This window comes from Lepisosteus platostomus, chromosome 9 (genome assembly GCF_059453375.1).
Source record: "Lepisosteus platostomus isolate fLepPlt1 chromosome 9, fLepPlt1.hap1, whole genome shotgun sequence".
Lineage (NCBI taxonomy): Eukaryota > Metazoa > Chordata > Actinopteri > Semionotiformes > Lepisosteidae > Lepisosteus > Lepisosteus platostomus.
The window spans coordinates 30,362,727-30,375,645 of NC_142619.1; the positions used below are offsets into that span (position 1 = coordinate 30,362,727).

The 12,919-nt window shown below is 38.1% G+C and overlaps 1 protein-coding gene across 3 annotated transcripts in view; it reads left to right on the forward strand.

Moving 5' to 3' along the window:
* LOC148654759 (CCR4-NOT transcription complex subunit 4-like) overlaps window positions 1-12,919 on the forward strand; it is a 51,846-nt gene that overhangs the window by 14,810 nt on the left and 24,117 nt on the right. For all 3 annotated transcript variants that reach the window (XM_088644682.1, XM_088644684.1, XM_088644683.1), the window contains exons 2-3: window positions 5,022-5,254; window positions 6,997-7,194. In XM_088644682.1, coding sequence (XP_088500808.1) covers window positions 5,081-5,254; window positions 6,997-7,194 — 372 coding nt within the window. In that variant the 5' untranslated portion in view covers window positions 5,022-5,080. The remainder of the gene's footprint in view (window positions 1-5,021; window positions 5,255-6,996; window positions 7,195-12,919) is intronic.

The following is a 12,919-nucleotide window of genomic DNA, read 5'->3' on the forward strand; positions in this document are numbered from 1 at the left end:
ACATTTGAGTACTGGGCAGTGAAATATTTTAGAATGAACAGTGTCAGGTCTTAGTTCTTTAAGATAAAAATCTCTTAAGAGTAATGTCGGTGTTTTCTGTACCTTTGGCTGTTTGTTACTGGATTTTAATTACAAATTTTAAACAGTTTCGTTTAGGTATGTAGTAGATTGAAAGTTTAAATGGTAAAACTAAGTTTTCACATCAATTGCCTTTTTAATATTGAGTGTACTTTATACAACAGAAGTGTGATTAAGATCATGTGATACTGTTCCTGTACATAATGCTGTTTTTAAATTGAATTTCAATTTAGTTTCATTCTTCTGATGCACCAGTAAAGGTTTTAGGACAGAATACAACAAGAAGGCCAACAAAACATATTAGCAAAGATGTAAATAGATTTCATCTTTCTAGAAATACAGTGGGGGCTTCTAGGTGAAAAATATGCACATTCTTTCAAAATATTAAATAGAATTACACCATAGAATGCAATGTTTTTAATCCTTTTAAAAATGCACTAGGTCAACTGAGTAACAAAAACATGGTAGTTTCTGAAGTACTATACATTTCTTTAAATGATATGGAAAGGTCAAATGTCAAAACCATGTGCAGAATATTTAGTTTTTTTAAAGAAAAATGGTAAAATCCGTCTGAAAACAGTTGGTCCAGAGTTGTGAGCCCTGTATGTCATAATGTTATTGGACCTTAAAGGCATCTGGAAGTTTCTTCTGGAAGTTCTTATTTACCAGGATATCCTCTTTTTTTAGCACTACTTGTAAACATTGCAGCTCCTCTTCCTGTAACTTATTTGGCAACATATGATGTCAGGTTAGCACAACCAGTCAGATTACTGGTATATAGTATGATGGCTCAACTATGTTCAAATGCTTAACCTTATCCGGTTTACATCTTTCGTTCAGTAAGATTTTGCTAAACATGCTTTTTAACTTTTTTGTGTTAGCCTCTAGTAGTTCCATGAAGGTTTGCTTTAAAAGAAATCCATACAGAGAGATCGCACTGTGGCTCAGGTGTGAAGAGTCAGTTGTTACTTAACTTTAAATACTTTGACCTTTTTGGTTTTGGCTTCAGACACTTCCATAGTGCTGCGACTGCTCTCGTTAAAACTGCTAAACACTTTGTGGCAGCTTTGATTTTCCATTCGCTTGGTTGGGGAGTTTGTTTGGCAACTCTGATTCTGCACGTACATGGTTTAAAACATACCTTGTTGAACATTTTTTTTTGCTTGTTTTTAAGGTTTCGCACGGGGATCCGTACTGGGCACTCAGCTGTGTAGTATACTGAACATTGAAAGAACCGTCACTTGAAACTGGAAAATAATTCTAACAATAGCATGAGAAAAATGACTCTTCTGCACTGGCACTTAAAGGAGAACTGCAGTCCCAATTTCTCAGACCAGATTATTAAATCTTGTTAAAAAAAAACAGATTTAATGTTAAGATTGTAAAATCTTAACATTTTACAAATTCCAAAATAAACACAAACTTATGAACTTCGTGAAAGTACTGTACAGTCACCATGTTGTCGAGCGTATGCATGAATTGTGACATGTTGCAGCCCTTCCTGCTCACTAGTCACTGCAATGACTAATGTAATGTACGAGTGAGTACAGGTTGTGCAGCAGACATTTCACCACAGAAATGTTCCAATATGCACGCAGAGTTAACAAAAAGTATTTGATGGCAGAACCATCTGAGTCGAGAGCAATATTGCTATTGGATTGAAAGAGATGTGTTTACAATAAAATAAGGAAGATATATGCCTCCTCCTGAATCACAGAATATGGCTCTCGTTCTACCTAGAAATTTAACCTGTTTTGTGACATAAATTGGCGGTTTTATACATTATGGTACAGATTTTACTTTCATTGTGGTTCGAAATGCACTCATCAGTACCGATGCTTTCTAACCTCAAAATATAAAAATAGCATTGCAGTTCCCCTTTAATTGAACAGATATGACATTCGGTATGACAAATCAGTATGCTGATGAACTCTCAAGTCTGATGAGCAAGACATCTATGGCATCATAAATGTCAGACTTGCGTCTCACTAGTTGCTATCAATCAGTTCAGGTGATCAGTAGTCCACTCCTGCCCAGACCATCATGCTTGAATCCCCTGATTATGGCAAGACTTGTGACTCATGGTCTTACGCAGATCCAAGGGCTTACTGTTGGATTGTTTGGCTATTACTTTTTGCCAGGTTGTGAACACCCATGGTGGATAGAACCAGGTGCTCCTCTGACGTACCAGTGGCACTAAGGTGGTTTTTCATTAATAAGCAGAGCATCTTTGTCCCTTTGGGTTTACTATTTCAGATTTCCACAAGGTTTGACATTCAAGTGGTTAGGCTCCCTCGTCCTCTGTGCCCACACGGTACTCTCAGCGATTAGGTTATTTAGTGCTTAGTCATTTGAGTGCATCATGGTCAGTCATGGATGACCAGTTAATTAAATGACACCAGAAACATTCAGTCAGTATTAAAAATTAATGTACTTATTAGTTTGAAGCTCAAAGTATATTTGTGTCCTTCAGATGCATAAATCAGTAAACCTTAACACTAAACCTTATAATGCATTGGCTAATTCAGGATTTTCTGCCATGAAAGGTTGGGTGGTGCAAATTTTCATTGCGATTTTCTGTTTGTAATCATATGAGCTTGTTGTTGGGCTCCTCCAGCCAGTTAATTGTTTAAGGTTCTTGGGAGTACGGAGCAAGTTACCCACTCCTGTGGAAGAAGCCAGTACTGAATCGGCTGGAAGAGATCTTTGGCTCAGTCAGTTACTGTCACACAAGTAAAGTGCGCTGAATGGCCTCCTTATCTGTAGTTGTTCTGATGTATAAAACCAAAGCTGTAAGCTTGTCTGTGGATGGGGCTGCGATGGGAGTTCTAATTCAAAATAAATAAATTGGGGATGGTTGTGGATTACTGTTTGAATTTAATGCTCACACTATTTTAAATTTTATTTGTCCATCTTGGAAATATTGCCAGGCTGTGTCCTATGTTTTCTGTGTCTGTGTCTGATTTTAGTGTCTTTTTTTCACAAATCTGTTTAACGACCTGGTTAGTGTCACAAGAGAAATCAGGGACTCAGCCTTTAGAAGAGCCTTTACTTAACTGGTCCCATTCTTTACCCCTCTGCTTCTACTATTCTTAGTACCACCACAGTGTCCTCTGTATATTTTAATTGTGTTTTATCTTGTGTAGTCTTTTTATTTGTTGTTGTTGTCATTCTGTTAAGCGCTTTGAGAAGCCACCTTTTCAAGGCGCTTTAAAGAAAAAAGTTTTTTTAATTATTATTATTATTATTTTATTATTATTATTATTTTATTATTATTGCGGTCTCAAGAGTTGAGTTGATATGAAAAGCCCCAGACACAGGCTCTGCAGGACCAGGATCGGACCCCCCTGTTTTACACTGTATTGGGACTGGGGCCTTCTCTTTTGTCCCAGAGCTCTGGCACACCATCCCAAAATAAATCAGGGACTTGGCCTCAGTGAGTGTAGCCCCAACTGGGAACTTTTGTATAAAAAAAACCTATTTGCCTTGTTTTCATACATAGCATTGTAAACATTTTCTTATAATATGTGATTTTTATGTGGTTCTTAGTGCTAAAATAGTTTTTATAATTGTGGGTGTGACTTTAAATATGTGCGTATAGCCCTGCACGCTAACCTTGCATTTTTGGGACTGGTACATGGGTGAAGTCCCGAGGACCCACGTTGGAGTCCAGGAGTGGCCTCACAGTAACCACCAGTCAACAATGACAGAAAGCAATTGGAAAAGAATTGCATACGACCGTGAAAGAAAAATGTAAAAAGATATTTTCGCAAGCACTATGAATGACCTCCATTTTGTTAAACACTCAGAATTAAACACTTAATTCTGGAATATCTTGCTACATGTCATCTGAGCTGGAGTGCAGAACCTCATCAGTCTATCTGTCTCTTTTGTTGTTTCACCAGCCCCTTTTGAGCAGCAGCTGGGGGTTAGTATGTGCTGTTATGCTGAGCATTACATAATCAATTGGCATGAATGTAAATACTGTAACTCCAAAAGTATTTGGCAAATCGACCTGCACAACCAATTTTGCAGTGAGCTTCTAACACTGTTAGACTTCATACTGTGCTGCACTAAGCCTTCTTGATGCTAATGTTTCTGTGCAAGTGCTGTATTTAAACACTGGCTGCTCTAAATGCACAAATTGCCACAGGTAGGCGATACAGAATACCATTTGAAAAGGCAGAAAAATAGCTTCATTATATTAAAAGCAGAAGCACCAATAAACCATCAATTTTAGGGTTTTTGCATAAATCTTGAAAGCACTTCCAAATATGCAGTGCTGTTTTTGGTAATTATTTTTTTGTGGAAACCTGTTATTTCCTGAATGGCACCTCGCAGAATTTCTATGCTTTTGATTCTTCTCTTTCACTGTGGTAGGTTTAGAAAAGTTTTAAATCACATTAATGCTCAACTTGAGTGTGTTATATATTTAACTGGTGTTTCATAGTCTTAAGACATGTCCTGTTCTAATGCCAGTGCACACTTGTACTCACAGCTGGGTCTCTGGCCCCTCGCTGGTCAGCCAGAGGAAGCTCAGTACTGGGTCAGAAAGCCCCGAGGAGGAGCAGGGGGTGGTCAGTTGTGGCCAGATAGAAGAAATTTATGTAACATTTATGTTACGTGACTTTGTCCCTTTCACACTTTATGGTCATTGTTTTGACAGACAGCGTGACGTCTAGGTTGAAGTCATGTCATTTAGTGAAATGATTTTTATCTGTTTGAACCAGTGTAAGTGATTCAGAGTATATTTTCAAAACAATTAAACAATGGCTTGCCTTCTTGTTTACAAACAAACGCTCTTCCTCCATCCTCGAGTCAGTGGGGTGTGACGGTAGAAGAGCCTGCCCCTCAGGGTGAAATAATAGTTAATCTCCGACGCCTTGAGCCAGGGCGCCTGGCGAGACCTGGTGTCCAACCCGTGTTTCCCGTCTCGCCTGCAGCCCCGTTCTCAGCCCTGCTGCGTTTCCTCTGCTGCGAGATCTCCAAGACGTGCCATAGGATGTCGCGTAGCCCCGAGGTCAAGGAGGACCCCATGGAGTGCCCCCTCTGCATGGAGCCCCTGGAGATCGACGACATGAACTTCTTCCCCTGCACCTGCGGGTACCAGATCTGTCGCTTCTGCTGGCACCGCATCCGCACAGACGAGAACGGGCTCTGCCCCGCCTGCAGAAAGGTACGCTTGGCCGGGGACACGCCACAGCCCCGTGGAAAGGTTCTGCTTTTTGGGAAACCAAAAAAAGGCCTCTCCAAATCTGAGGGAAAAGGGTCTGAATAGAGAGGCACACAACTTTTATTTTTAATCAAACCAGAAAATAAGGTCTAAAAGCCGGTTCCATTTTTAAATACCATCAAGTGAGGCAATAAAAATGGTAAAATGTAGAACATTCCATCTCCTTAGCAAATGATGCAATGTTTAGTTATTTGACTTTGTTCAAATCTTTAATAGTCTTGGACAGGGAGCAGTGTTAACTTTATTGTTTTAATCTTTGTGCCACACAGTGAAATTCTTAAATATTTTTAAATCATTGCAATGAATGGAGATGGTATTTGTTCTCTTTAATTTTATTCGTAGAGGTGGTTTGATTTGGCTTTGACTTTGAAAGTACAAACATTGCACATTTATTCACCTTCACAGATATTTTAAACTGCAATTTTGAAACTTGCAAAAATATCAGTGTTGTAATTTAATCTCTTCTTCCTGGATTTACCACTTAAAGCTGCTGTTTGGGATTTCAAAATTGCTTGAGAACAGTTTCATCAACATGATTTGGTTTATGACTTTTTAATAAAATACAATCTAATATACGGTAGACCTTGATGTACTGAGGACTGATGTACATTGATGTATTGTATATGCTATATACAGTCAAGCTTTAAGGTTTATGGTGTTTTTAAGAGCAAGTTACTATAAATGATCAGCTTGTGAATAATTGGCTTTTGTTGCTCAACTCAAGGAAGCAGAACCATCTAATTCTTTCGGAGGACAGTCAGAGTAAGCAGCCGTCGACACTCTCCATTGTAAAAATATATACGATCCCTGTGTTCTTTGTAAGATGCATGTATATACCTGTTTATGTCAAAGTAAGCTGTTGTGATGATAAAGCCTAGTAAGGTTGTCTGTAGTTGTTTTAACATTATAGGTAAGTTAAAAAGTACCTTGGGCATCCCTGTCATGGAAGATTTTTTAAGAATTGTGTAGCCTGAAAAACATAAACCTGCAACTGTAAGGATCAAGATGTACTACTAGTGGAAATTATTAGTTGCTTTACAGTGACTTCATAATAAGACTGTTTTTCATCAGGGATTAAACCTTTGTAATGGTATTTACTTGATGTAAGAAAGGAAGTCGGAATACAGATTAAATGTTTTTTCAGGTTACAGTATAAGATGAAGATGCATAGGAAATAATTTTTATAATGCAAGTAGTCAAGGTTTTAAATGAAGCTTATTGAGCTCATCATTCATACTTAAAAGAACATGATCATTATATCCATTATATTATAGAGATGCAATCTATATCTATGTCCCAGTGGATGTGAGAGTTAAGTCACTGAAACAGTCACCACTTCGAATTTCCAAGTCTATGATGTGTTTGCACAATGTGATACCTAAGGGTTTGGGAATTTTTTGAAAAAACCCACCATGATATCAGAATAAAAGCTCTTGTCTTTTACTCATTTATTTTAAGTTCATCTGACCCATTGTGATTTGTAGATTCTTTAAAAAGTGGATGCCGTGCCAGAGAAAAATAACAAATAACCCTGAGAGGGCCACCTATGATAAATCGCAAATCCTACTGCTGTCCCAGGTCAGCACCTGCTTTAAGGGCCTTTAGTTAAGTGACCCTGCGGGGGTTCACATGCTCCTTTGCTCATCTGAACGGAGGGTCTTCTGTGCCCACGTGTGTTCCTGCAGCCTTACCCCGAAGACCCGGCCGTGTACAAACCCCTCTCACAGGAGGAGCTGCAGAGGATAAAGAACGAGAAGAAACAGAAGCAGAACGAGCGGAAACAGAAGATCTCGGAGAACCGCAAGCACCTGGCCAGCGTGCGCGTGGTGCAGAGGAACCTGGTGTTCGTGGTGGGACTTTCACAACGGCTAGCTGACCCAGAGGTGGGTGACGTCCCCCACGCTTTGCTTAATCTCTTTTCTGCAGGCTTTAACCATAGTACTCAGTGATGTTCATCTCACCTGAATATTAACAAGCAGAATTTTGGAACTAAGGACGTGCCACGCCCTTACAAGGCAGTTTGGCACACTTCAACAGTTTGGATTTAAGTACTTAAGAGATCAGAGAGTCTCTAGAAGAGGTGATAAAAAGTGCTTTAGCAATCCTCTTTGGCGTACGTAAGCCGTGTTTTATAATGTGGTGCAATGAAAAGATGGATCTAAAACATAGCTGAATTGAGGATGTAGTAAATATTCCTCTGATCGGTTTCCATGTCTTCATAGACAGTTTGATCTGCAGTGTGTTGGGTTTCCAGGGCACAAGTTAAAAAAAATATCTTAATACAGTTTACTGGGATTATTTTTAGTCTTTTTTGTGGTTGTAAAGGTTGTTTTGGATGTTGATTTCTTTTTCATACCCTGAAGTAAATTGATTGTCCTTTATTGATTGTCTGCCACAGATCTGTGGGGAGACTTTGAAAACAGACTAGGCTTAAATGCTGGGATCCAATATACAGTACTGAAGTGTGTACTGAATTGTAAAACTATGTCAGCTAATAGAAGTGTCAATTTCAAAAGTATCATAAAGATGTGAGATTATAATTAATACGTATAAGTACAACTAATGTTAAATAATGTTCATGTGCTTATAAACAGCTTTTTTAATCTAACCTGTGAAGTATAATCTGCCATTTCATCTTCACAGAAATATGCCATAAAATCTCCAGTAATGCTCTTTTATTTTTATTTTTTTTAAAAACAACATAATGCTCTTTCACATGAACATCTTAATAAGCCAATAATGCTTTTCTTGACAGTCATCCCATATAAAGTCAGTTAGAAAAGCACTGCTTCCTTTGACCCTCACCCCTTTTGATGTAACATTTTCATAAATACGTGCCCATGATAGAATTGTGTAGATTGTGGTTTCAGGATTGAATGACCAACCATTTAGGAGACAGATTCTCAAAATGTATCCATTTTGGACTCTCCCACCCTGCCATAAGATGTCCTTATCCAGATATACATAGCAGGGTTATTGATATGGTTGGTAGGACTCCTAAATAGGGTTGTCAAATTATTTAACCATTTGCATTGAAGAAGTAGTTAAGAATAAGACATGATTTTTGGTAAACTATTTTTTTTAATGTTTTGCAGATGTTGTAGTTTAGACCCTTGTTCATAACACCTGAAATTTGTGTTCCTGAGGGGTGCTGCCATTGGTTGAGGCACAGATTTCACTTGAATATAGTTTCAGGTATACCCTTAGGTCAAGCAAAGCCATGTGACTGTGAGCCTCACTTTTTAACTTGGCCTTTTGCTTTGTAGCCACAGTTCCAGGGCTTTTGATGCACATCCCCTCTAGAGTGGGTGTATGTTTTGTCCAGTGCAGTGGTTGGCTTCATGATGTCATCACATCTTCAGCAAATCTGCAATGTTTTGATCAGGACTGCCAGGGAAAACAAATGATTTGGAAGGTCCGTTTTCGTACACTTCTACCTCAGGTTGCCTTAGATCAACAGAAGCCACCGGTCCCTTGCATACACTCCTGTGATGAACACTCTAAATTCGTCAGAGGACAAAGCATCCTGTAATCTGTGATCAGTTCTTCAATGTGAATTGTTGAGTAGACAAAAACATGCACCTTGGTATTTGTATTGAAAATGGGTTTAGGGTGAAGAAGATTCTATGTGCCAGGCATCTTACCTAACTGAACCACTTCTTGAGAAGCTTATTCAGGCAATTATGATGTATCCTACTTCAAGAACAGGGATTTTCCTTTGCATAGATGTGCAGTTGGTGTGGAGTTGTGTTGTTTGCATTAAAACCATCTTTTGTTTCCAGTTGTATAACTGTTCCTCCCTCACTATAACGATGTATTTTACCATGTGCAGTTGCAAAGAAGTTCAACTCTGTTTCCACAGAGTTAGAAGCAAAATATTCAAAATTGTGGCAGGGATTTTGGAAGACTTTGTTTTTGAGGAACTTTAAGATGTGCCGTAGAAGGAGTCTGTGGTTGTCATGGGTTAGGCATTTGGAAATTGCAGCATATGAAATAGTCCACGTTTAATGGCTTGTGAATAGTTGCAACAGTAAGACTTTTAACTTGCATGACCAAATAATTTTTTGGCCAAACCAAGAAGGACCCTACTTTTTGAAATGACTACTCCCTCCACTTTTTATAAAATCTCACCATTGTGTTGCTAAACATGCTGACAGAGAGCAAGAGGATTTCTTGTGAAGTAGTTGTATTACTGGAGCTCTTTCAACCCTCCTCTTTTTTGCAATTGGATTTGCCAGTATTCCTGTCTCTTGAAGGACCCTTTGCTGTCCTCGACATAAGTTGTATTGAACTAATTGGCAGTTTTCCATGTAGACCAAGATCTTGGAACAGCTGTTAGAATTTGAACTTGCTGACTCAGATTTTCTCTTGAATTATATTTGCCCTTTTAGCTTTAGCTTGGGTATTTCCTGATGTTCCTGGTAATTATTGTTGATGGTTTCTTTTTTTCCCTGTCTTTGCTTCTAAAAAAGCATTTATCAGGTTTTTATTCAGTACTTCCCCAATGTTCTTTACCGGATGCATTTGATAGAATATTCCCATCATTTGATCCAGAATCTTTGATATCTACTGATCTCTTTAAAGAGACAAGTAGTAAAGGACGTCTCCATATCTGCATCTCGAGGGGTGGATTCTCCAAAAAATGGTTCATCCTCATTCAGAGATGTTCAAGTAGGTAGCTGCGTCAGCATGCGAAGGCTGCAAAGGAACATGTAAAGGTTTATTCCATGCTGAAAAGAAAAGAGACAATGTTTTGGCTGTGGAGCCTTCTTCAGGTGTCAAGTAGGTAGCTGCAGAAGGATCCACAGCCGAAATGTCTTTTCTTTTCCTTTCAGCATGGAATAAACCTTTACCTGCTCCTCATTCAAAGGTGCTTTGTTGGCCTTTATCGAGAAGTTAACAGGCTAATTTCAAACAGGATTAATATAATGTATACCCACAAAAACAAGTGCTCTGAACACCAGCCTGCTTCCTTATTATTCCTTATTTACAAGCCTTGTAAATGGTTGCAGCAAGTCTTCAGATTTGTAGCATTAATAAAGTTGCTTGATATGAATGCCATTTGTGCAGGTAACCTCCCCTTCAGTGCCTTGTGGCACTCAACAAAGCAGAGATTTTGGAGAAGATTTAAAGTGAGAAACAATCTCCTAGTATTGGTAGTCAGCTGTTGAGGTGTCCTACTTCCTAAATTTGGAGTGAGAGCAGGTGCACACTTTTGCCTAGAGTTGTCTTATGTGCTTAGGGTATGATTTTTTTTCTGCATTAGTCATGTGCCAATATGCTAGTGTAAAAACTGAGGAAATATCTGATGGTCCTCTCCTTCTGACATTTAACAAAATAAAATATTAAAATGTATGTTGCCTGGTGGATGGAATGCTAATGTGTTTATTGAAGATATAAACAAGGGCCTATTTTTTAATTTTTCTTAAGAATGATAAATGAAGTTTTCAAACAAGTTTGAAAGCTTTAAAAAATATCAAATTCATCCTTCCATGTTTATTGGTGATGAGGGTATGGATGTCTTGTGGTAGAGTTAGGGGTTTACAACACTGCTGTTGTACCTCCAACTAGGTATTACACCCAATCCGTTTCAGCAACAAACCTAATGGGTGAAATAGGTGCAAATGTACGTCTTTTTGGACAAAAGCACGAGTGACAGAACATTCCTGAAATCAGTGATTTCTTTCCATTTTTGGCAGTTTACTCCTGAGGTGACTTTGGGAAAGATTGTTGCGAACTGGATAAATATTTGAAATTAAAACCAGCATCAGCCAAATTTTAAAGCAGGATGCAGTGGTAGGACCTCAATAAACTGCAGTACTGCAGCTTTGGTACTGAACTGTCTGAAAGCACAGCTACTACAGCCCTTCCTTGCTTACCATTTCTTTGCGACATATCATATTCCAAATGCCACGTGTCTTAAAAAGACTAGAATCGGCATTGTTGTTTAACCAGAAGCTGTTCTTGTGCTATCATGGTGCTATGGCCGAAACATGTGAATCCAGTTGCACTACTTGAACAAAAACCCATCAGTGATGGCTGGCTGCAAATTATAGACAACCAGTTAACAGAGATGCTTATTTAATGTTGTGTGGTGTGTTGATGGTTACTGTTCTCCTAATGTTAGCGTGTACATACCAAGACACGGCTTTCCACTTTAGTGTTGATTTTTTTCAGCAAGGTTTTAAATTATTAAATTATAAGTTAAATTACTTTAGCTGTCAATGTTTCTACACAAATAGTTTTTATCAGGACATGTACATTTGGCACAATACAGATCTGATACCAGCTAACATTAATCTGAAACCATACCAAGTGCACAGTAGCCTAATTTTTCAAATAAAGAATTTGTCAGTCAAAAGCAGCCCATTAAGACATCTACATAAATTAATATGTACAACACTTCAAAAATATGATAACTGTTAGATAAATCTCTTCTAAATCTTTATTTACAGAGTGTACAAATATTAGTTATAGATTCAAGTTATACTTATTTTTCTCAATACATTTTTTTTCTATTGATCAATAACTATAAAAGAAACCCCATTGTGTATTTAAGTATTAAGATTAAAAATACAAAGTGGTTCCCACTTCAAAAGGATAGTATTAATATCACTACATCTATAGATTTGTCATTGCCTCTATATCTAAGTAAGAAAATCGCATGATTAGCAACTACAAAATAAGCAGTCACTGGACAAGTCAAATGACAATGCCAGATTGATTTTCCATCACTTCAAGTATTGTTGCAAAAATAATAGTAATAGTAATAGGATAGATGTTATGTAATAGTTATATGATGTTAGCCTCTATATTATTCTATACATTAGTTTGAGTACAAGACATTTCTAAAGAACAAAATATCCCATCTGTTCAAGGAATAATAAGCTTTAATTTTCCGTGAGCATTATGGAGGTAGATAAGAGGTAGCTTAAAGGACAAGTAGTTTAACTACCAGACTGATCTTCACAGTTGGTGTAAGTTGTAGAACTCATCCCATATTTGTAACCTTCTCCACTGGAACCATAACATTCACCATGCTAATTCACTCAATGTGCACATAAACTGACAAACTGTTTAATTTAAAAATAAGTATAAGTATTTACTTAAATACAGAAAGTACAGAGCTCCTTTTCCTAAATCTAATCCATAACACCAGATAAGATTTCCTTTTGATAAGGGAGAATCCAGTGGTGAAGTTGTAACTTACTCCTGTCTCCCTCAATTCTATATCCTCTTAAATTCTTATACATCTTTCCTTAGGATCTCTCCCTTTTAAGTAAACCACACGAGCTGCTGCTTGTCTCATAAATTCTGGAACCATTTGGTGTTTTCAGGGGCAGAAGGTAATATTGGGTGGATCTTGAAAGGACATGATTTTGAGGTCTTACAAATGTACGTTGTGGGTGGCATGGTAGTGCTGTGGTTAGCATTGCTGCCTTGCAGTGGTGGGGCCCTGGGTTCATTTCCAGAACTGGGGCGCTGTCTGCATGGAGTTTTTCTTCCTGCGAGTTCCCTCTAGGTGCTCCAGTTTCCTCCCACAGTTCAAAGACATACTGGTACGGTAATTGTCTTCTGCAAATTCTAAATTAAATGAGAATGCATGTT